The sequence below is a fragment of the Equus caballus genome, chromosome 28, assembly GCF_041296265.1.
Source record: "Equus caballus isolate H_3958 breed thoroughbred chromosome 28, TB-T2T, whole genome shotgun sequence".
NCBI lineage: Eukaryota > Metazoa > Chordata > Mammalia > Perissodactyla > Equidae > Equus > Equus caballus.
The window spans coordinates 42,452,083-42,475,737 of NC_091711.1; the positions used below are offsets into that span (position 1 = coordinate 42,452,083).

At 43.7% G+C, this 23,655-nt stretch overlaps 1 protein-coding gene and 1 long non-coding RNA gene across 3 annotated transcripts; one reads left to right on the forward strand and one right to left on the reverse strand.

Moving 5' to 3' along the window:
* Positions 1-4,659: 4,659 nt before the first annotated feature.
* Positions 4,660-22,014, forward strand: ADSL (adenylosuccinate lyase). Of its 2 annotated transcripts, XM_001917207.6 has the most exons (13): positions 4,660-4,905; positions 7,524-7,727; positions 10,514-10,558; positions 12,056-12,135; positions 14,704-14,875; positions 15,087-15,133; positions 15,966-16,056; positions 16,516-16,585; positions 16,728-16,875; positions 18,240-18,330; positions 18,971-19,060; positions 19,594-19,770; positions 21,385-22,014. In XM_001917207.6, exons 1-13 carry the CDS (start codon positions 4,735-4,737, stop codon positions 21,469-21,471), a joined length of 1,473 nt encoding a protein of 490 aa, XP_001917242.3. In that variant the 5' UTR covers positions 4,660-4,734; the 3' UTR covers positions 21,472-22,014. The 2 variants fall into 2 exon arrangements, with proteins under 2 accessions (XP_001917242.3, XP_023487504.1); XM_023631736.2 differs by lacking the exon at positions 10,514-10,558 and having other exon boundaries at positions 4,676-4,905.
* On the reverse strand, positions 7,741-13,281 carry LOC138921141 (uncharacterized). The gene is made up of 2 exons (XR_011433453.1): positions 13,118-13,281; positions 7,741-8,033 (listed from the first exon to the last, which is right to left on the reverse strand). It is a non-coding gene; the product is annotated as an uncharacterized lncRNA (long non-coding RNA).
* Positions 22,015-23,655: the final 1,641 nt, after the last annotated feature.

The window sequence follows — 23,655 nt, forward strand, 5'->3', positions numbered from 1 at the left end:
CTGCCTTGCCAGCGACTGTCCCATTTTCCCCCTCGAGAAATTTTCTCTCCTCCCCATCCTGGGTCTCTTCCAATCTGGTTTCTGCCTCTATCATTCCCCTAAAAGAGCTGTCTGTAAGGTCACTAACAACCTCTCTAGTCCAGTGGACATGACCACTCCAACCCTGGCCTTTCTAATCTGTCTATCCAACTAATTCATTGCCTTTCTACTTCTAAGTCTACTGGACAGATCCCTCCACCTTCCTTGTCAAGTCTACTTCCCCAGTCTGTTCCATCTCGGTAAATGGCACCACCTCATTGTTCAAACCCACAGCTCCTTCACACCGCTTATTTGGCCCATCAGGAAGTCCTGTCAGCTCTCCACTAAACATATATCCACAGACGGTCCACATCTCTCAGGTCTCACCGTGACCAACTCAGGTCTAGCCACCCTACGTGCTCACCTAGACCACTGCAGTAGCTTCCCCATAACTCCACCCCAGACTGTTCTCTGTTTGTTCGTGTCACTACCCTCCAATGGATTCTCCTTACAATTGAAATCCGAACTCCATGCCATGGTCCATAAACCCCACGCAAATCCCCCATGAGATCTCATTCCCTCTGACTGTTCACGTCACTTTCTAAAATTACCTTGTTTTTTCTTTATTATCCATCTCCCTCACTGGGGTGTAAACAACAAAAAAGGCCGAATTCTTTTCTGTGTTGTTCATCAGCTCCAGGGCCTAAAACCCCTATGGTTTTAATTACCATCTATATGCTAATGACTGCTAAATTTATGTTTCTAACCCTTACCACTGAATTCCAAACCTGTACATATAATTGTCTGTTCAACATTTCAAAACACCTGGATATGTTAACAGCACTGCAAACTCAAATCCAAAGTATAAGTCCATCCTGCCTGCTTGCCCCTCATCCCATGGGGTACCATTTACCTTATGGTAAATGGCATTACCATCCATTCAGTGATAAAATCTAGAAACCTAGGAACATCCTGGACTCCACCCACTCCCTTACTTCCCATAACTAATCCATCACCAAGCTGGATTGATTGTATCTCTTAAATTAATCTCTTCCTTTTCTTCATTTCCTCTGCTACTTCCCTTGTCGATCACCCACACCGCCAGGTCTTACCTAGCCCACGTCATTAGCCCAACTGGTTTCTCACTTGGCATTCACTCCTGTTCCCCTGCCCCCAATCCATTCTATACATAACAGCTGGGATGATATTTTTCATAACAAATCTCATGAAGTCATCCTCCAGCTCAAAGCTTTTTAGTGGCTTTCCATTGCTTAGAATAAAATCCCCAAATATCCTTATTTTCAAAGATGAGGTTCTCATGGTCTGGCTTCCATCTATTTCTCCAAATTTACCTCCCTCTCTTCTCACCGGTGTCCTCTCCACTCCAGCCTCATCAGCTGACTCTCGTATCCCACTGCTTGGTACTATGCCTGGCAGTCGGTGTGGACCATTGTGGAATGAATGATCCTGATGGGTAACGGGATGTTACATCAAGCATTTAAGAAACTAGGTATTTTAAAAGCCTGAAATAAACACAGAAGGATAGTTACAAAAGAGAAAATAAAACAATCAGAAGACCTGTTCACACATTTAGGGCAAAAAGAGATACAAAAGTAAAACTCCCAATTTAGAGATGTTGCTTTAGGAACAGTGACAACCAGCTACAAGTGTCTAGATGGCCTTTGGAGATCAAGAAGCAAAACTCTGGAGAACCTGAGGACTCAGAAGGTAAGCCTTGCAGATGTGCAAGCAGTTTCCAAGGGGAGGCATGGGGGTTAGGTCTTAGGAAACTCCTACTGCTCCCTTTTCCAGGAGTGAGTGGAGGAAGGGTCATCAAAGAAAGTCAGAAAAGGAGGAGAAATAGTACAGTTTAGTTTTCAAAGCAGGAGGGAGGGGTTGTCAAAAATGCTAAAAACTTCCGTCAGCCAGGAGCGATGATTTAGTACAGGAAAAAAGAAAAACTATTTGGCTCAAAAATCAAAATGATATAAAGATGTACATTGGGAAGTTTGCTCCCAGTTCTTTCCCTGCCTATCCTATTCCCTGCGTGTCCCCGCCCCCCCACCCCCACCCTGCCACACACACGGACTTTCTTAGTGATTCTTTATGTAAATATAGGCAAGCAAATATATATTATGGGAAAGGGCCTTTTCATTTGTTTATTAGAGCAAGTTATTGGTGATCAATGAGAGTGTGATTTGGAGGTCACGAGAAAGGGCAGACATTGCATCGCAGTGCTAAGGAATAAAGCAGGGAGGGGAAGGAATTTGTTGAATACAGGAGTCCTGGACACCGAGCTAGGGAGTCAGCATCTATTCCTGCCTTTGCTCCTGACTACACCTGGGGGTCATCAGCCACATTCACAGGTGAGAAGACCAAGTGCCAAAAGATGAACTAATTGCCCAAGTCACACAACTAATAACTGGCAGTGCCAGGAGTGGTTGGTGAAGAGGCAGCCAGAAACAGGTTTCCATGTTAAGGAGATACCAGAGCAAGTGAAGATGTTTCTATAGTGAAAAGAACCTGTGCATTTAAAAAAAAAAAATCAGAGGAGAAGGGAGGCATAACTGAAGAGATTAAAAATTTCAGATAAAATAATTGAAAGAACAAGAACCTTTCCTGAAAGAAGAAAGAGAAGACTGGTGGCAGAAACTCCTATTTTGAGGAGGAAAACAGCAAAGTGAAGCAGAGGCAGGAGAGAGGGCTGGAAGACTGAAACAGCTGAGTTTGCAGTAGTCACGGTGGAAAGTGAGAACAGTGAACTCGGCACATCAAAGCAAGGACATGCCTGAAGCAGTCTGCAAAGAGTGGGAAGTTGCAGGGAGTAAATTCTTCGTCTTTCCAGAATTGTCTGCCCTCAAACCCAAAACCAATTCTCTGCAGCTCAAGATGGGAGGAGGAAGACCTAGGTGGCGAGCCCAGCTGACTGATGGGCTTCGATGACCAAGGCTTCTGGAATTGGTGCTGCAGTCAGTTCAGACTGCTAATTCTGGAGTCCAGGTGGAGACATGAAGGATCCATGGAATTAGAACACTGAAGAGGTATGAGAGGGTGGGGGAAGAGGAAGTGCACTGTCAGGATCTAACTTCTTCCTTGGTTGTTGTGGGCCTTTCTCTTTCTGGACTAGGCTTCTTTGGGCAGCACTCATTCATCCAGCAAACATTTATTAGCCACCTACAGCATGCTAGATCCTGTGCCAGGTGCCAGGAACATAGGTGACCAAGACAGAGTTGTTCTCCGCCTCCACCAAGTCGCCATCAATGGGAAAGGCAAACAACACTGAACTCTGGTGAGAGTTATGAGTGAGGCCTATAAGAAGCCAGGAGGTCACTCATCATCTATGAAATCCCAGAGGTGGGGAGAGAGAACACTTCTGGGGGGATCCATAGGTTTTTGAGTGAATCTGTGAATAAATGAAAGCAGAAATGGAAAGATGACAGGAAAAGAAGTTATTGTCAAGGATATGATCTTGAAGCCTTCAGATCTAATCAGCAGCTTTTAAAATCCCTGAAGTATTATGGTTACTGGGGGAGGGGAGTTCACTTCGGCAAACAAATTGGGAATTCAAAACGGAATTCCCCTGGGAGGTTTCAGAGGGAGGAACTCAGAAACAATTTCAAAGCAGCAGAGTACCTGCTACTGTAGCACAAAAGAAAGTGTACATTTGGAGAAAAGAACCAGGGCTCTGGTGCCTATCAGCTGCATTTAACTCCTAGCTCTCCTCCTTCTACGTGAGCAATCTAAAGACACTCCACCTGCCCATGTCTTTGTTTTGTCATCTGCAAAATGGGAATAATGGCTAGCATTTACTGAGCACTTACTCTGTACATTGCACCAAGCGCTTTACTTGTATTATTTTATTTAATAATACCGAAACAACTTAGGATCCTCACGAGGATTAAATGAGATCACATGTGTAAAGCAGTCAGGACAGGAGCTGATACCTAGTAAGACCTCCATAAACGTTAGCGATTCTTATTGGCCAACCAGAGGAAGGAGCGGGACCATCACGGAACATTTTAAGTAGGAGGTAGTGAGATGGGAGAGGTGTTCCAGGACGAGGGGAATGCCTTCACCAAGCCGTGGTGTGACCCGGCACGGCGTGTTTTGGGAACTACACAGCATAATGGCTAAGAGTGAAGAATTCAAGTCGGGCAGCTCCACTTATTAGCTGGGTGACCCTCGGCAACTCACTCAGCTTCTATGAGTCTCAGTTGCAGCGCTTACTGAAATCCATTTTTGCTGCAGTTTCATGCTAGAGGCTCACTTGGAACTCGATAAATGCCTATTTTCCTTGGGCATCTTCATTTCTCCTCTCGGTGCTAGGTAGGTAGCAGAAGTCAGGGAGGCGGAGGCGACAATAATAAATTAAGAGCAAGCACATAGAGGGCTTTCTACGTGCCCCTGGCATTGCCTCAGTCCTCAAGGCAATCTTAAAAGCAGGTCTTTTTTTTTTTAAGGCAGATCCTAATGCACCTTTTTTCAGATAGGGAAATTGAGGCACAGAGCACCTAAGTAACTTAAGAAGCGCTGATCACGTCTCTAGTAAACAGAAACTTGTCAGCCCTCAGCAGCGAGCAGCCGACGCCGCGCAACCTTGAGCGCTCAGGTCTCCCGGAACCCGGGGGCGGGACCAAGTGGAGGAAGTCCCGCCCTCTAGGCTTCCGCTTCCGGCCTTGCTTGGCCTGTTCGCTGTGGTGGGGTCTCGTGCTCGGAATGGCAGCGAGTGGGGACCGTGGCGGGCCGCTGGCGGGCTGCGGGCACGACAGCTACCGCTCGCCGCTTGCCTCCCGCTACGCCAGCCCGGAAATGTGCTTCGTGTTTAGCGAGAGGTACAAGTTCCGGACATGGCGGCAGCTCTGGCTGTGGCTGGCGGAGGCCGAGCAGGTAACGGGCCGCAGGGCTGAGGGGCCCCGCCGGGAGAAGCGGGCCCGCCCCTGCACGTGCCGGGCTCGGCGCCGAGCGTGCGCCCTGCCGCCCGGGGCACCCGCCCCGCTGTTTTCGGTCGGGTGTTCCCTTTCCCGAGGAGCTCGGCCCCAGGAAGGCCGGGGCAGGAGGCCCGGGAGCCGCCACCTGTTGCCTCACTGTATCTAGTCCCCGAGGGTTAGAGGCGCGGAGGCGACGGCGAGGAGGGCAGCCTGTCGTTGAGGAATGAATCTGGGCCGTTCCTGCAGGAGTGCGATCGCTGCTCCCGGCGCGCCCGTTACGTGCTCCTCTGCTCGTCTCTTTACACGTGTTTTCTCGTTTAACCCATAAACCCATAAAGACCTGGCAACCTAAGTGATGCTTTTCCCCCCTTATAGGGGAGAAAACCAAGCCTCGATGACGGGCAAGCGCATTAGTTGCTCTAGGCCACCCGCCCAGCCATTAAGAGCGAACCGGGACGTGAACCTGGGTGCAGCGCACAGCCTGGGCGCCTGGCCGCTTCATCTCCCACGGTGCCTCTGAAGTTAGTGGCAGGCCCGTCGCTACAAATCCGTGTTTTCTAGGCCACTCTTTCTGCTTCACGCGTCCGCGTTTTCCTCTGAGGAGGGAGAATCGGAGTAGGGATTTATTAGATGGAATTTATGGTTTCTTTGGTAAGAACTGCATACAGAGCTATTCAGCCTAACGGTTTCAGAAATAGCTCCAAAGCGGCCTTCCCAGAGGAGTTGAAGGAAACTGAAGGTGATCTAGAGAACTATAAAGTTTCAGAGGAAAATGCCACAACAAGCAAGATGGCAGGGTCCCCTCAAACGGCGTTAGTAAACACCAATCTTGAGTCGGTGCCTAGGACCGTGGTACAGTGAAACGCTTCAAAAGAGAACTTTCATCCTAGATTTCACTGTCACATGCTCAAGAAAATAAAGTGACAGTAATGGCAGACATTTCTATAGTGCCTACTATGCCACAGGCACTGTTTTAAGACTACGTATTAATAGCTCATTAATCATCAAAACAACCGTTTATGGCAAGTACTATTTTCCGGATGTTTCACAGGTGCTGGAATGGAGGCACAGAGGGATTTCATAAAGTATTGGTTTGGATAACAGTAATGGATGGTAGAAGGGGACATTAATAGTGTGTTGTCGTGAATTATGTTCTAGCGTGTGTCCTACTTTCTGTTTCATTTGATGCTCCATTATATAGATGAGGGTAGTGGCATTTAAAGACTTTGCCAAGGTCACCATAGCTAGTACATGGCTTCAAGCTGGAATTGAAATGTAGAGTCTGAATATGTGTTCTTCTGCCCAGTCTGTGCATTGCCTGAAATGCATACAATTTTGATATAATCTCCTGGGTTTGGATTATGTATTAGTTAGAGCGTCAAAGTTAGCTGCATAAATTACATAATAATTTAGTAGTTAAGAAAAAAAAAACCTTGAGGAATGAAAGATTAGGAGGAGTGCAGAGAATTAGGAGCAGGGCATGAATTTTGAGAAGATGCCCTTCTTGGATAGGAAGCAGTTTGGCCACACTGTCCCCTGCTGCTTTGGTTTGGGAGGAGCCCTGAGCTGTCCTATCTACTGGCCAAAGAGCCAAGGCAGTTCTGCCACATGTGGCTGCGGAGCACTTGAAACGTGGCTAGTGTGACTGGGGAATGGATTTTTACTTTTCCATTTTAATCAGTTTGCATGTAATAGCCACATCTGGCTAGTAGTTCCTGTCTTGGACAAGAAAGGCCTCTGATGCAAAATCCTCTCCAGGGCCAGGGCTTGGGAGTTTCAAGTGAGGTTTGAATGAATTTGACCGATGTATATATTCACTACTTGGATCCAGGGTTCTGAGCTGCCTGTGGGCTGCCAGCTGTTTTTTGCCAGCCTGATTTTTCCAGTGACAATGAATGTAAGGTGTTGATGTGTTTATTTTCTAATCAGTATCTCCTGGAATTCCTTTCAGTTGCACTGAATTCCTGTACATAATTGGTTGTGAAACTACTTAGGGCATTCATAATTTTGGTTTCTCTGAGTTAGTCCATCTGGGTCAAATGTAAAGCTGTGGCCTGGACTGTTTGGATGTTTACATGCCAAGCCCTAACGAGTAAACAGTAAATACAACAAAGCTCTCTTCTGATGGAATATACGTTGTAGAGAGGGGCGACAGGCTAATACTTTGTAGAAAATGTCATGTGGTGATAAGTACTCTAAAATCAGGCTAAAGGGATAGAGAGGGACACAGAAGAAGGATGTTTCACACTGAAGTCAAGAAAGACCTCTGAGGAGATGACATTTGAGCCCAGAGACCAGAACGTGTGAGGGAGTGAGCCAAGCAGAGATGTCGGGGCAGAAGGCACAAAGATCAGGATTACACTGTTGCATGTATTGGAGTTTACTTAGAATGTGATTCACCATGATTCATTGAGAAAGTTGTCCCCTCCTCACCATGTGCTTTTAGTTGCCCCAAATTTTAATTTAAGAATTGAGAGGTAGGGCATAAGTGGCAACATGAACCAACTTTTTTCTCGGTGTTACTTCAGTTCAAATAATTGTGACACTTGAGTTTATTTTATTTTGCCTCTTCTGCAGACATTGGGTTTGCCTATCGCAGATGAACAAATCCAGGAGATGAAATCAAACCTGGACAACATCGACTTCAAGATGGCAGCTGAGGAAGAGAAACAGTTACGACATGACGTGATGGCTCATGTGCACACGTTTGGCCACTGCTGTCCAAAAGCTGCCGGCATTATTCATCTTGGCGCCACCTCCTGCTATGTTGGAGATAATACAGTAAGAGCCCATGTTGTTTGGTTTCCAAGTAGGACTCAATCTTTATAATGCTTTTACAAACTTTATTTGATTTTGTCCAGTTTTAGGAAGTGACTCCATAGATCTTTAGTTTTCGGGGCATCTTAACACTCAAGAATTTTCTCCTTTGGCATCCTTCCACTCTAAACTATAAGCCTCTAATGACCTCTGTAAATAAGACCTGCAGATACTGCTTATGCACTGGTATGCTGGACATCAGCCAAGGTCTTACTGTTTTAGTGGCCAAGGTAATTTTCCAAAGTCCTTTATAACTCTTTGCTGTGACTTCTGAAAAGAAAAAGGATTGCATTATAACTCTCAAACAAAACCTTTAATTAGCAAAAGCTTTTTTTTTTAATAAGCTACTCCTTTTTTTTTTGAAGTATGCCTTTTGCTGAGGAAGATTGGCTCTGAGCTAACATCTATTGCCAATCTTCCCCTTTTCATGTCCTCCCCAAGGCCCCTACAACTAGGTCATTCTAGTTCTTTTATGTGGGATGCCACCATAGCATGGCCCGATGACCAGTACCATGGCCACACCCAGGATCTGAACCTGTGAACCCCTGGCTGCCGCAGCGGAGCACACACATGGACTTAACCGCTTGGCCACAGGGCTGGCCCAGCAAAAGCTTCTTGTAGTCAAACATGAAAAAGTAACAGCACGCATTTTCCTAAGAGTTTACTAGGTGCCTGGCATGTTCTGAGCACTTGATCTATATTGCTTATTGCTTCATTTATTTTTTCACAACAACCATAACAGAGAGAAGCTATTATCTCCTTTTTTTTTTTTTAAGATTGGCACACCTGAGCTAACAACTGTTGCCAATCTTCTTTTTTTTCTTTTTTCTTTTTCTCCCCAAATCCCCCCAGTACATAGTTGTATATTTTACTTGTGGGTCCCTCTAGTTGTGGCATGTGGGATGCCGCCTCAGTGTGGCCTAATGAGCGCTGCCATGTCTGCGCACAGGATCACGAACCAGTGAAACCCTGGGCTGCTGAAGCAGAGCACATGAACTTAACCACTCGGCCATGGGGCCGGCCCTATTATCTCCATTTTTAAAGAGTTTTGTTGAGGTATAGTTTACATACTGTAAATTTACCCATTTTAAATGTACAGTTCAATGAGTTTTAGTAAATTTATGTAGTTCAACCTTCACCACACTCCAGTTTTTTGTTTTGTTTTGTTTTGTTTTTTTTGAGGAAGATTAGCCCTGAGCTAACTACTGCCAATCCTCCTCTTTTTGCTGAGGAAGACTGACCCTGAGCTAACATCCATGCCCGTCTTCCTCTATTTTATATGTGGGACGCCTACCACAGCATGGCTTGCCAATCAGTGCCATGTCTGCACCTGGGATCCGAACCAGCGAACCCCGGGCCGCCGAGAAGCGGAATGTGCAAACTTAACTGCTGTGCCACCAGGCCGGCCCCAACACACTCCAGTTTTAGAACGCACGCCTCACCAAGTGTTCTCATGGCTGTTTGTAGTCAGTCCCCAGTCCTGCTTCCAAACAACCAGTGACATGCTTTCTTTTTTTTTTAGATTGGCACCTGAGCTGACATCTGTTGCCAATCTTTTTTTTTCCTTCTCCCCAAAGCCTCCCTGACCTGCTTTCTGTCACTATAGTTTTGCCTTTTCTAGAAATTTCACATAAATGGAATCAGAATATGTAGTCTTTGAAATCTGGCTTTATTGTTCCCATCTCTACTGATGAGGAAACTTAAAGAGAAGTTGAAGAACTTGCTCAAGGTTACGTGGCTAGAAAGGATACGAGCCCAAGTAGAATGGCTCCACACTCTGCTCTTAATCCTAGTGCACCTGTGGGACCAGAAGCTGGATTCCAGGTACACTTCCAGTTCAGAAAGAAGCCACTAATTTTTAAGTTGTCCCAAAGACTTTTTTAGTCTTATGGTACATAATTGAAGGCATCTCTGTGTAATTGGTGAGTCAAGTAATGGAAGAACAACAACCCTTTCATTAGAAATAACACTTTTTAAAAGTACCCGGGGGGCCGGCCCCGTGGCTGAGTGGTTAAGTTCGCACGTTCTGCTTCGGCAGCCCAGGGTTTCACTGGTTGGTGATCCTGTGCGCAGACATGGCACCACTCATCAGGCCATGCTGAGGTGGCGCCACACATGGCACAGCCAGAGGCACTCACAACTAGAATATACAGCTGGACTGGGGGGCTTTAGGGAGAAGGAAAAAAAAGTACCCAGTATGTAGTTGAGCTCAACAATTACTGTCTCATATGAGCATGTGCTGGAGTTGCCTGAAATACATCTCTTACCTCTCTCAAGAACAGCTTTAAATTTCCTAAACCTTGATCTTCTGGTTCATGCCCTTTTTTGTTAGCAATGATAGACATGAAAAAGGGAGAGGAAACTAATGGAATGTGCCCTATGGAAACTTCTCAGAGATTCAAGCGCTTTTCTCTGGGAAGATGCAAACCTTGTTGACCTGCACATCTTCACAGTATTCAGGATGGGAGTTTACCCCTTAACTGTTTTTCAGTCATTGTAGATACCATGCAAATTGGGCTTTATGAGTATAAAGGTTTTGTTCTTTACAGATCCCAGTAGTACTGCTAAGTTGGTGTGCTTTTAAAACAGTAATCAGAAAAGAACAACTTCTGTTAGTATCTTCTGGCTTGTACCGTGGGTTGCTAACACTGAGATAGGCAGCTAGCAGTTGTGATGGCCCAAAGGTGTTATCTCATAATTTTGTTCGGGCAAAGCTGTTTCATATAAGACCATTGCATTTTCCTTTGCAGGACCTGATTATTCTTAGAAATGCACTTGACCTGCTTTTGCCAAAGGTAAGGAGTTGGCAGAAGTTTCCTACCAGCCCTAGATTCCGTCTAATACAAGGTGGGCACCACTTACATAAATCAACACAATGTATATCTAAATAGATTATTGTTGGGGCTGCAGGCGGCCCAGTGTTTCGTTGGTTCGAATCCTGGGCGCAGACATGGCACTGCTCATCAAACCTCGCTGAGGCAGCGTCCCACATGCCACAACTAGAAGGATCCATAACGAAGAATATACAACTATGTACCGGGGGGCTTTAGGGAGAAGAAGGAAAAAAATCTTTAAAAAAAAATCAAGTAAAAACAAAAAATAATAAAAATAAATAAATAAATAGATTATTGTTTACTCAGGCAAATGATCCTGTATCTTATGGAGAACTAGTTGTCTCTTCTTGGGTTAAAACACTGTACCTGTATGCTTTTTACAGCATAGCCTTTTTTTTTTTTTTTTTTTTTGAGGAAGATTAGCCCTGAGCTAACATCTGCTGCCAATCCTCCTCTTTTTGCTGAGGAAGACTGACCTTGAGCTAACATCCGTGCCCATCTCCCTCTACTTTTTTATATGTGGGACGCCTGCCACAGCATGGCTTGCCAAGTGGTGCCATGTCCGCACCCGGGTTCCGAACTGGCAAACCCTGCGCCAGTGAAGCAGAATGTGCGAACTCAAGTGCTATGCCACTGGGCCGGCCCCCTAAAGCATAGCCTTTTTTTTTTTTTTTTTTTTTTTTTTTTTTTATATTTTTATTTATTTTTTTTTTTTTTTAAATTTTTTTTTTTTTTTATTAATGTTATGATAGATTACAACCTTGTGAGATTTCAGTTGTACATTTTTGTTAGTCATGTTGTGGGTACACCACTTCCCCCTCCGTACCCTCCCCCCACCCCCCCTTTTCCCTGGTAACCACCAATCAGATCTCCTTCTCAATATACTAATTTCCACCTATGAGTGGAGTCATATAGAGTTCGTCTTTCTCTGACTGACTTATTTCGCTTAACATAATACCCTCGAGGTCCATCCACATTGTTGTGAATGGGCCAATTTCGTCTTTTTTTATGGCTGAGTAGTATTCCATTGTGTATATATACCACATCTTCTTTATCCAATCATTAGTTTCTGGGCATGTAGGCTGGTTCCACGTCTTGGCTATTGTAAATAATGTAAAGCATAGCCTTTTAAATGAGGTGTAACCAGCAGCTTGTTGCTGGAATATGTGGGTCAGATTTATGATTTTGTTCTGTTGTTCTGCATGGACATGTCAGTCCTCCTAAAATTGTGCAGAAAAAGTTCATAACTTTTAAGGTAGTCAACTCAATTTTTGAAGGTTGGTTGCTGTGAACTCTTCAAGCTGCTTGAGAATACAAAGATGAAAAGATATGGCCTCTGCCTTCCATGAGCTGGAGGTCTAATTTTATATTAAATTATCTAAAAGTTTATTTCCTGATTATGTAATGAACTCAGCCTGAATTCACCCTCTTTCTGAAACCACATGGTCCCTCTTACAGCTTGCCAGAGTGATCTCCCGGCTTGCTGACTTTGCTAAGGAACGAGCTGATCTGCCCACCTTAGGTTTCACACATTTCCAGTAAGTGATGTGGTTACCTCTTGGGTATTGGGCTTGCTTGTGTGCATCTGGCTTTCATTTATTCCTTCAGTTCTCCCTTCTTCACAGAAACCTTGAGGTGAAGAATCTCAAAACATAGCTTAAGCAGATAACTTGGGATGCTTATGAGGAGTGAACCTGATACTTACCTTAAAAGCTATACTGGTGAGAGTAAATCTAATAGTTCATTTGAGAAACATTAGGAAATATATATCAAGACCCTTAGAAAGTATTCAAAGTCCTTGATTTGGTAATTGCAACCTTGAGACCCTAGTCCAAGGAAGTAATCCAAATTATGGGAAAAGACTTATATATGAAAATCTTTGTTAAAATATTATTTATGATAGCATTGGAAACAATCTAAGTGTCCAACAATAAGAGAATAATTAAGTAATATATAGTATATAGTATATCCACGGGTTGGAATAATATGCAGCCATTAAAATAATATGTATAAGACAAATATCGTGGAAATGTGCTTAGGTTAATGTTAGGAGATAAAGACAGCATATAAATTGGACAAAGATTGGAAGAAATTACACCAAGAATTAAATATTGATTACTCTGGTTTATGAGATAATAGAGAAGTTAAATTTTTTCCTTATTTTTTGTACTTTTGATTTTTAAAATGTGCAAGTGTTTTTGTGATTACTGAATAAAACCTTTTTTAAAAGTGGATGATGTTGTCTTTGGAACGCTAGTCGGAAGTTTCAAATGATACTTGAGTAGTGGTGTATCAGCGTCTGCCTTATGTTTTGATGGGATGTTGCTATGGCAGCAAGGATATCATCTCCTATAACTTAGGAGAACCTGTTGCATTTAATCTTCCTTAAAGTTAGGGCCTGTGTTTGTTGATAGCAGAAACCTGAAGAAATTGTTCATGTGAAGGAGCGGGTGCTCAGTGTGTGTGAGTTGACCATGACAGATGCTGCCTTCTGCTGGCTCCCTGCACACTTAGCCTCACCTGTGTTGCAGCTCCTCTCCTGCATCTGTTGGAGGTGCTCAGGGAATGCAGGCTTTCCAGTATTCCTCTGGGGGTAACGTAATGAGGGGTATCTGCTGCCAGTTAGCAGGCATTAGGAACTCAGAAAGTGGATTTGCAGGCATCACCTCAGTATGTGTCAGTCCCTGCAATTAAAAAGAAACAGCTTTTTTGAGAGATAATTCACATACCACAAAATTCACCCTTTTTAAGTGTATAATTCAGTGGTTTTTAACATATTTACAGACTTGTACACTCATCACTGGTATATAATTTCAGAATATTTCCATTACCTCCCCCCCTTTGAAAAAAACTGGACCCATTAGCAGTTGCTCCCATTCCCTAGCCCCTGGCAACCACTAATCTATTGTCTGTCTATGGATTTGCCTCTTGTGGACATTTCATTTAAATATAATCATTCAGTATTCATCCTTTTGTGACTGGCTTTTTTCACTTAACATAATATTTTCAATGTTCATCCATATCGTAGCCTGTATCAGTACTTCATTCCTTTTTATGGCTGAATAATATTTCGTTACGTGGATATACTACATTTTGTCCATTCACGAGTCGATAGACATTTGGGTTGTTTCCACTTTGTGACTATTATGCATAATGCTGCTGTGAACAGATCCATGCAAAGATATTTCTTTGCTTGTACTAATACTCTATTAGCAAGATTTAGCAAGGAAAACTGCCATGAGATTAATTTGGGGACATGGTAGCTTGTGGTGTACCTGCTATAGACATTCCTAGTAGTGTTCCTTGATGTCGCCAACTGTCAGTATCAGTGGTCTGATGGAGACATTCCCTCTGGGATGGGCTGGGTGATCTGGTAGAACTCCAGTGTTACTGCAGTTGTTCATAATTATGTTTTATGTTCAGAGACCTACAATGAATTGATTTAGACTTCGGACTAGAAACAAAGCCATTGGCTGTGATGTTGGAGTCCTTTGGTTATGTGTGTTTGGGGTTGTTCTCTACAGCATGGCTGGCTCTTCCTCAGATCTTGACTCCTCTCAAAGGCCTTCCTTTACTGCCAGTCTAGAGTAACATTCTCCAATATCCGCATCCTCATTTTATTTTTTGCATATTTTTCCTAAAATGTCAACAATTACCATGTTTGTTTACTTGTTTACAGTGTGAGCTCCATTGGACAGGGACCTTGTTTGTTTTGTTCTTGTCTTTCCAAAACCAAAAACACTTCAGCTACTTGGCAAATGTTTGTTATGTGAGTGTATATTTCTTGCCAAAGTCTGGAGATGAACAAAACAGACATTGTCCCTGCCCTTATATGATACTGCCTCTTGAAGATGAAGAAAGAACTGTGTTAGGAACCTGTTAGTTTTATAATCTTTGAATATTTATAAATGACATTGAATTTCCTTAATTATTATTTACTCAAACTTTTTAGCTCTTGTTTTGTCTATACTGGTTTCTCCGTTTCTTATTTTAATTCTTCCTCTTCCCAGGGTTAACAGTGATTATTGGAAGAACCAGTGACGCTTTTAGGAAGTTGACTCCTTGGTTTGAGACCTCCATGTGTTCCTTTTTTGGGTTATTTTCAGACCTGCTCAGCTGACCACGGTGGGGAAACGTTGCTGTCTTTGGATTCAAGATCTTTGCATGGATCTCCAGAACTTAAATCGTGTCCGAGATGACCTTCGCTTCCGAGGAGTGAAGGGCACCACTGGCACTCAGGCCAGCTTCCTGGAGCTCTTCGAGGGAGACCACCAAAAGGTATTCTGAAAGTGACCTGGGGGACACAGAAACTCAATTGTGGGACGCCAGAGACAAAGCTGACCTCCAGGATGTTAGGAAAGATTGCTCTCGGGACAAGTGGAGTCTTTGGACTGGAAGGGCCATGGAGGGCTGGAACCTGAGCAGGATGTTGAGATATTTTCATGCTAGACATACCTGGATTTCTACAGAGATGTCTTTTCTTTCCAAGGTAGAGCAGCTTGACAAGATGGTGACAGAGAAGGCAGGATTTAAGAGGTATGTGGGAAAAGTGGTGGCCTCCTGTTAAGTGATCAAAGGCCTGTGTTCAGTGTACCTCTAGATTTGACCTTAACTTTTTTGGCTTTTTCTTCCTTTGTTCTTCTACCCATTTTCTTTCATCTGTGGCCTGGGTTTTATTTTCTTATAGTCTGGATTCTATTTCCTTATAATCTATAAGAAAAAAGGAAACTACTTACTTATCAGATTTTTAGAATGGCCTTACCCATGTTGTTGCTGTTTTTCTTTTTTTTTTTTTTTAAAGATTTTATTTTTTTCCTTTTTCTCTCCAAAGCCCCCTGGTACACAGTTGTATATTTTAGTTGTGGGTCCTTCTAGTTGTGGCATGTGGGACGCTGCCTCAGTGTGGTTTGATGAGCAGTGCCATGTCCGCGCCCAGGATTCGAACCAACGAAACATGGCCGCCTGCAGCAAAGTGCGCAAACTGAACCACTCGGCCATGGGGCCAGACCCTGTTTTTGTTTCTTTACTGAGGGTCTCTGATGAGTCAGTCTAAATCTGACCGTTTCCATTGAGCCACCAGGCTCCACCATGGCTCCTCTTTCTGGGCACTTCCATTGGGCTGCAGCAGAAGGTGGGCACGCTAGACCATGTTTTCTTCTCAGGTCAGGACAGCTGTCTGAGTATTAGTAAAAAGAGTGGGAGAATAGTTTGTTTCAGGAGCAGATATCAGTGAGGTCCTCTGGGCTCAATGTGACTAAGTATACCAGTGAGGCCAGGCTTTTGCTTACGGTCCATTTTCGCTCATTTATTTGGCACTGTCACATTTTGAAATATTTTCACCTTAAGATGCTTTTCTATTTATTTTCAGGGCTTTCATCATCACAGGGCAGACCTATACACGAAAAGTGGATATTGAGGTGCTGTCTGTGCTGGCTAGCTTGGGGGCGTCAGTGCATAAGGTGAGTGGTGGTAGCTTGTGGAGGTGGGTGAGAGCTTTGGACACCACAGACAGACCGAATCAGCCTCAGACTTTCACTTAATCATGTCTCTCAAGAGATGTCAAACATTATTTTAACAGTTTGGGGTCCATAAATGAAGCCTCTTAAATTAAGGTGTGTTAAGGGGAAGGACGGGTTTTGACCTTCTCATTAAAGTTCATCTTGCTGTTGTCCTTCTGTGATACCTTAAGCAGTGTATAACAGAAACACTTCCATGCTCCCTGAGTTTGTCATCCCAGCTCTTCAGGAGCCAAGAGGAGGCTGAGTAAGATACTCTCCAGGAGCTCTTGGGGAGGATGTGCTGACCTTCAGCTCAGCAACAGCGCACCTGGAGAGCTCATCTGCTTCAGTCTAGTCCCGTCTCCCAGGTTCCTACACAAAAGATGTAGAGTGATGCTGGTACCGCTGCTTTCCCCCCAGATTTGCACTGACATACGCCTCCTGGCAAACCTCAAAGAGATGGAGGAACCCTTTGAAAAACAACAGATTGGTGAGTGTTGTGTGAAGACCTGGGAGCACCACAGAGATGCTGGGAGGCTGGCAAGTGTGTGTTAATAGCTCACTCAGCAGCACGCTCGGACACTGACCTCTGAAATCTTTCTGCGTTTGCTTCTTGTCCTTTACATTGGCAGGCTCGAGTGCGATGGCATACAAGCGGAACCCCATGCGCTCAGAGCGGTGCTGTAGCCTTGCCCGTCACCTGATGACCCTTATCATGGATCCGCTGCAGACAGCCTCTGTGCAGTGGTTTGAACGCACGCTGGATGATAGTGCCAATCGGTCAGTAGAATGGGAATGTCACCTATAGCAAGTTGGGGAGAGGACCAGAAGAGGGGCCTGGAAGCAGAAGGACATTTAGAGCATCTCTGTATTCCCTTTTTGTCTCAAAGAGCGTGGAGTCTAGCAGGGAGGCAAGAATATAGAACAGTGTGCTAAGTGTTAGGATCAAAGTGTGGGAGCAAAGAGGAGGGAGAAGTGATAGAGAAGTTGGGAAAGCTCCAAAGAGGAGGTGATGCTTTAAGACTTAAAGAAATATAGGCATTTTTTAAAGACATTTAGGACAAGGTTAGGAGCAGTGTACAAGGCTCAAAGGCAGAAGAAAGAACAGTTTATGGAGTTACTAATAGTTGGGTAGCACTGGGGAATGAAGTTTATGTGGCAAGAGATGAGGTGGGACACGATCGTGGGTCATAATCAGTTTATGAAGGGCCTTATAGTTCCTGAAAAGGAGTTTAGATACTGTTCTGAAGGCAGGTAGATGTCAACTGTGGTATCTTGGCACAATGACATGTTGGTTAGTTACGAGATGGGTCAGAAGTAATTTGTAGTTATGAATAAGGTACCAACATGCACATGGTTTTCTAATTTGTGTATATACTTATTTAAAGCAGATTCACGTTACTCTTGTTTGCTTGCACTGGGATTTCTTGAGTGGAAAAGAATATATAGTTAAAGGTAACTAGGATTTGTGCATAACCCAGGGTTTATCTATGGAAATAAGATATGTGAATTCATTCACAGGTCAGCTGTTGAATACTTTTTAGCAGGCTGTGACCTAATCAGATGTGCTCGCTAAAACACACTGCAACAGTTTGGAGAATCAGTTGTACAGGGATGTGGATCTGGTCAGAACAAGTTACGAGGCTACTTTAAAAGTCCATGTCCACACTGGCATAGTGGCCTTGTGAATGGAGAGGAAGAATGTGGATATAAGATCAGTGACACACTGGCCGATCTTGGTGGTTGACTGGAATGAGTATTAAGATCATGTATGGAGTGCTAGTGACATTTACTGAGACGGGAGCTACAGAGAGAAAAGGAGCTGGTTTGAGATGGTGAGCAGGAGGCAGTGGAAAATGGCTGAATTCGGTTTTGGGTTTGAGGTGCCTACATATCAACCAGATAGAGATCTCCAATTGGGTATATGGTCTGGTGCTTGGGCAAGTGGTCTGGACCAGAGGTGATAGATTTGAGGGTCATGAGGATATTGAGGTAGTTGACGTCAGGAGATTGAAGGAAATTGTCCAAGTACATAGTACATATGGCATGAGAAGTCAACAGGGCAGCTTCTTGGGACACACCCTACATTTCACTAAAATTGTTTTTGTTTAAAGAGATAACTGAATAGGCTGTTTGTTTTCTAGACGTATCTGTTTGGCCGAAGCATTTCTCACTGCAGATACTATATTGAATACGTTGCAGAACATTTCTGAAGGATTGGTGGTATACCCCAAAGTAAGAGGCCTCATTTCAAAAGCAAAATATTAGGGAGGGGTTGGACTGTGGGAAGGGGAGTATAACCTTTTCTTGCTCTGGAGTATGTTGAGGGAGCTGTATTCTGGTCCAGCAGGAGTTCTTCCCAACCAGAGCTCATCCTTCAGGTTGTGGCATAAGCTCTGGGGAACTAACTGTGGAATTCATAGGCACATCTATAGAAAAGGGAAAAAGAAGTACTTGAATTGGCTTAAACTGTCTCCCAGCATGAATCATCAGCTCTGGTGAGACTGGCAGAGCAGACTGTTCCCTTTGCCTGTTTTTAAGTACCTGAAGCAGATGGGTTCATTTCCATCATATACTCAACTCGTGAGGTTGAGCACTGAAATTTAACAAACTTGAGGTTTTAGGAATCATCTCGATGAAGCAATTTTTAAAAGTTGACTTAAATCAACTTTTCTTTTTTTAAATCAGGTAATACTCTGGATTAGTAAGAAAACTGAAAAATACAGTGTAGAATAAAACAATACATTCTGCTCTATTCATAAATATGGTAGTTCATGTCCTTGCTCTGCGTTTTGCTGATCATAGTTGATATCTTACTGTGTATGACTTTGTAACCTTGAGGCATCTTTCTTGGCCCTTCATTCATTCATTCTAGGTAATTGAGCGGCGCATTCAGCAAGAGCTGCCTTTCATGGCCACAGAGAACATCATCATGGCCATGGTGAAAGCTGGGGGTAACCGCCAGGTTTGTAACCTTTCATGCTCCTGGGTAAATTGAAAGTGCACCTTTAGTCCTCCTCTCTCCTCCCTGAAGAAGAATGGATGAAGGAAGGGGTTTCTGTCATTACCTTCAGTCATGATATTGGTATAGAACGTGGCCACATTCTGCCGTAGAACAGGCTTATCTCTGGAGGGTGATTGTGGTGAACTCAGTTTATTAAAAGTGACTCTCTTAATCACTTATAGAAAAGGTCCACTCTCAGTGAAGGAATTAGGTCTGAATTTTCATAAGAAAATTCATGGGAAGTGGGCAGGACACAAGAGCAGATGGTTCATGATGCCTTAGAGGAGCCAGCTCGAGGTGGGTGTTCACTTCCTCCTAGGATGTGGTCAGAGAGTCAAGATCCTGGTGAGTCAGACTGTAAGGGCAACCACCTCCGCTTGGAGGGGCTTTGTATAACAGCCATAGACAGCATGGATGTGGAGTGTCAGACGACTTTTCAGGTTGTTCACATGCCCTGTTAGTAGTGAACCAACCATACCTCACTGTCTTCCCAGGATTGCCATGAGAAAATTAGAGTGCTTTCTCAGCAGGCGGCTGCTGTGGTCAAGCAGGAAGGGGGTGACAATGACCTCATAGAGCGTATCAAGGCTGATGCCTACTTCAGTCCCATTCACTCCCAGCTGGACCAAGTACTGGATCCTTCTTCTTTCACCGGTCGTGCACCCCAGCAGGTAAGCGTCAGAGCACTCCTGTGGTGCTGCAGTGTTCCCCAGGTGCCCTTTTTTACACTGCTGGGCTACAGAACCTGAAGTACTCGAACATTTCTACTGTATAGGAGGTATGATGAAAATGGGCTAGTCAGAAAGAATCCAGAGCAGGTTGCTGGCTAAAATGTAAAGATTTGGTTGTTTTGAGCTGCCTTAACTATTTCCCCCTGTGGATTTCTCTGAATTCCCTTTTGGTCTGGAGTATGTGGTAAAATCGACAAAGATTGAGTTTTACCATCAGGTAAATCTGGGTTCAGTCCTGACTTCTGGCTTTTACTGGCCGACAGGATAAAAATACGTATCTCATAGGATTGTTATGTGGATTGAACGGCCTAGCATAGTGCTTGATACATAGTAAATATTGAGTAAATGTTAGTTATTTTTCCTGTTGGAGACTGCAAGAGTTAATTCAAAAACATTCATCGAGTACAGACTAGGTGCTCAGTTTATGTTCAGTTAATTCGTGATTAATTCTGGATAATTCTTTTCTTCAGGGTTCTCCATACTTAGTGGTGAAAACTTGTAAACAGGTCACTGTAATACCAAGCAGTACATGCATGCATTGAGGGAAGCACATCTTTTTTGGCATCACAGAGGAGGATTCAATGCTAGAATAAGAGAAGTTGGGAAAGACTCCTTGGAAGACATGACGTCTGAGCTGAATCTTAGGGACAAGTAGGAGTTGGCCTGGGAACACCAGGCTGAGAGGAGAGAGCAAACACATAGATGTCCAATATGGGAGAGAAACTATAATCATTTGAGTATTGCCAGATTATCAAGTGCCCCAGAACTAGTTACAGGATTTAAAGTTTAAGACAGACAAGAGTTTATCATTTGTATTCAAATCACTCTGGGGTTTGAGATTTGAAAGAAGTAGGGAGTAGGGAGACCAATAAGGAGGCTGCTGCAGTGGCCAGGCTGTTACTGACGAGGGCTTTGAGCCAAGGCAGTGGAAGATACAAATGAGGGGATGTGAGGGCTGTTGCGGAGGCTGATCACCTGGCAGCTAGTTGAATGAGGAGGAGAGAGGAAACAGCGATTTTAACTTGGGTAACGGGGTGGAGAATGGTGGGCCCAACTGAGAGAACACAGGCTGGGCTGGCTTCTGGGGAAGGACAGGCTATGTGGGCATGGTAAGCTGAGCTGCTGGTGTCTAGGGAGAGATTTCTGACAGGAAATTGAGAAAAATAGAAGCTCAATGGTGGAGTAAAAGCTTTATCAAATCAGGTCTCAAGTCAGATATAAACTGACATTGAAAAAAGTATTATCAAAACCTGTATCTTGGGGGCTGGCCCCGTGACGGAGTGGTCAAGTTTGCACGTTCCACTTCATCAGCCCAGGGTTTCGCCGGTTCAGATCCTGGGTGTGGACCTAGCACCACTCTTCAGGCCATGCCGAGGCCCCATCCCACACAGCACAACCAGAAGGACCTACAAGTAGAACATACCACTATGTACTGGGGGCTTAGGGGAGAAGAAGAAAAAGGCTTGGTAACAGATAGTAGCTCAGGGCCAATCTTTAAAAAAACCTCTATCTTAGTGTTTTCTTTTGTCTTATATTTGCTTTCCTCTTTGGCAGGTACGGAGATTCTTAGAAGAGGAGGTGTATCCCCTGTTAAAACCATATGAAAGTGTAATGAAGGTGAAAGCAGAATTACATCTGTAGAGTTGGGAGAGAACTAAACAAAAAATCATTGTTGGCTTTAACTTTTATTGCCAAGTCATGAAAACTGTTATTCTACTGCCTTGTTTTACCTCAAATTAATATAGCACTGTGTTCTCTCCATGGTGCTTTCACATTTCTCAAGGTTTACAAGGTAGAAATAAATTGCGTTATAGTTGGATTCCATTTTTCACAGCAACACAGACTTGCATAATAAATATAGCTGGTAGTTTTCTCTCTGTTCTCTCAAGGTATATTTTCCATCCAGTCTGGTTCTTTTCACATGTTCACTTGCTTGTGAGGGAGTGAGCAAATTCCTGGTCCTCTCTTCTGAAGGGGAATTTGATCTGGGCCTAGCAAAATGACCTGGACTCAGTGATTCAGTATGGTTGGATACCTTTATTTCAGGTATCTTTAGCTAGAATAAGGAAATTGGGAGCTACAATAAATTCTCAAAGAAACTGATGTCTGTGATCATCAGGCTTACTCAGCTGAGTTGTGTCCACCCTCACTTCATCTTTTCATAAAGCTTATATATCAAGGAAATGCTAATTGAGTGTATTGATTTCATCAAGGCATTTGACAATCTTTAATCCTGGTTACACAGATTGATAGCCGATTGAACCAGCTGTAGACAAAGAAAATCGAGTTACGAATTCTCGCCCACCTGGAGGAGGAGCACTGGTGTCGTGCTGCGGGCCTCTGTCCATAGCTCTGTCTCATTCCACATACTTTTTCTGCATAGATAAGAATGAAGAAAGCTTATTTATCAGATGACACAAAAATAGGACAATTAACCAATACATTTATTTGGTAAAAGAGTTAACTAAGATTTCATCTAACCTAAATAAATTGAAATGATGTGGCCAAAACCAGGAAGAAAAAATTAAGATAAACGTACATAAGTTAAACATAAACTCAGTATGAACCAGAAATGGTCACCAGTGAGAGAAGATAGTTTTGGGATGTGGTGGTGGTAGTATGTGTCCAGAAAGCCAACATAGTCTTAACTGCTCCACACTCATGGCATTGTGTTCGATTATGGACACCCAGTCTGGGCCAACTTCCAGAGAAGCCCTTATCAGAGGGGGAGAGGTGAAGGAATGTTACGACTCTTTCCTATAGGAGAAACCTTGTCAATGCTTCACTTACTGTTGTGAGGAGGAAGAATGACTTGATTTTTACTCCAAGAGACAAAACTGATGCCCCACCCATTGTTGAGAGTCAGGCTAGACATGGGAGCTGCTGTGAGTTAATGATTCCCCCATCCCTTGGGGTCAAGCAGCAGCCAGAAGACTCCCTAGTTATCAGGAATGGGAATGTGAGGAACGAGAGGCTGCATCGCCTCCAGTTGTATATGCAAAGCTAGCCAGAAGTGATGAGCTCGGCCTAGTGGAAAGAAAGGGGACTAGAAGGAGGCAATTCTTAAAACCAAGTTCTAAATACAGATCCAAAAGCAGTTTGATTACTCTGTTCCTCTCTGGTGACAATCTTGAAGGGACGTTTGAAACTTTTAGATCTGGCACAAGGAATTAAGTCTCTGGGTTCTGATCAAGCTTGCTGTCTACTTCCTTCTGTGGTATGGACCACTTAAGAGGGATCCACCACTATCAGTGTATCTGTAGTCTGAGAACTTATATTACATACCAGACATGCTGGGGATATCAGATACCATGGATTTTAACTAATAGTTTTCCTCATAGAAAATAAGGAAGTAAGATAACAGTCTTGTTCTGGCAATTCTTAACTCATGGTTGGTGGTTTGGCTGGTTTTCTTCCTGGGCTGTTTGGGTGGGTTTGTTGTATCTTCTTTCCTCTTCCATTCTCTCTTGTTTTCATATACTTGTGATATACTCTAAGTGCAATTTTATTATCTTATTTTCCCATTTAACACTAATTTAAAGGCATTTGTATGGGTTGCAGTTTGGCTCAGAAGAGAGAACACTCATGCCTTTTGGAAGATTAGATTGAATTCCATTACCCAGTGATGCAAACTCCAGGATCTGAACCATCTAGAAATCAGGGTCTGGGCAGACTGGGACAATCAGCTTCTGTTCAGGCGCAGTCGGTCACCTAGGTACTACTGCCCTCTTCTCCTGGCCGATGGTAGATTCCATTTGATAACGAGGAGAGCTCAATGTCCTTAAAGTAGAAGCACAGAGGTTAGGTGCACCAGGATGGTGTAAA

Bases quoted from the DNA above. Each gene is read 5' to 3' on its own strand.
- ADSL (XM_001917207.6), top strand. From the start codon at position 4,735: ATGGCAGCGAGTGGGGACCGTGGCGGGCCGCTGGCGGGCTGCGGGCAC. The intron at 4,906-7,523 runs GTAACGGGCCGC...CCTCTTCTGCAG, and splicing joins GGCTGGCGGAGGCCGAGCAG to ACATTGGGTTTGCCTATCGC. The intron at 16,057-16,515 runs GTGAGTGGTGGT...CTTTCCCCCCAG, and splicing joins TGGGGGCGTCAGTGCATAAG to ATTTGCACTGACATACGCCT.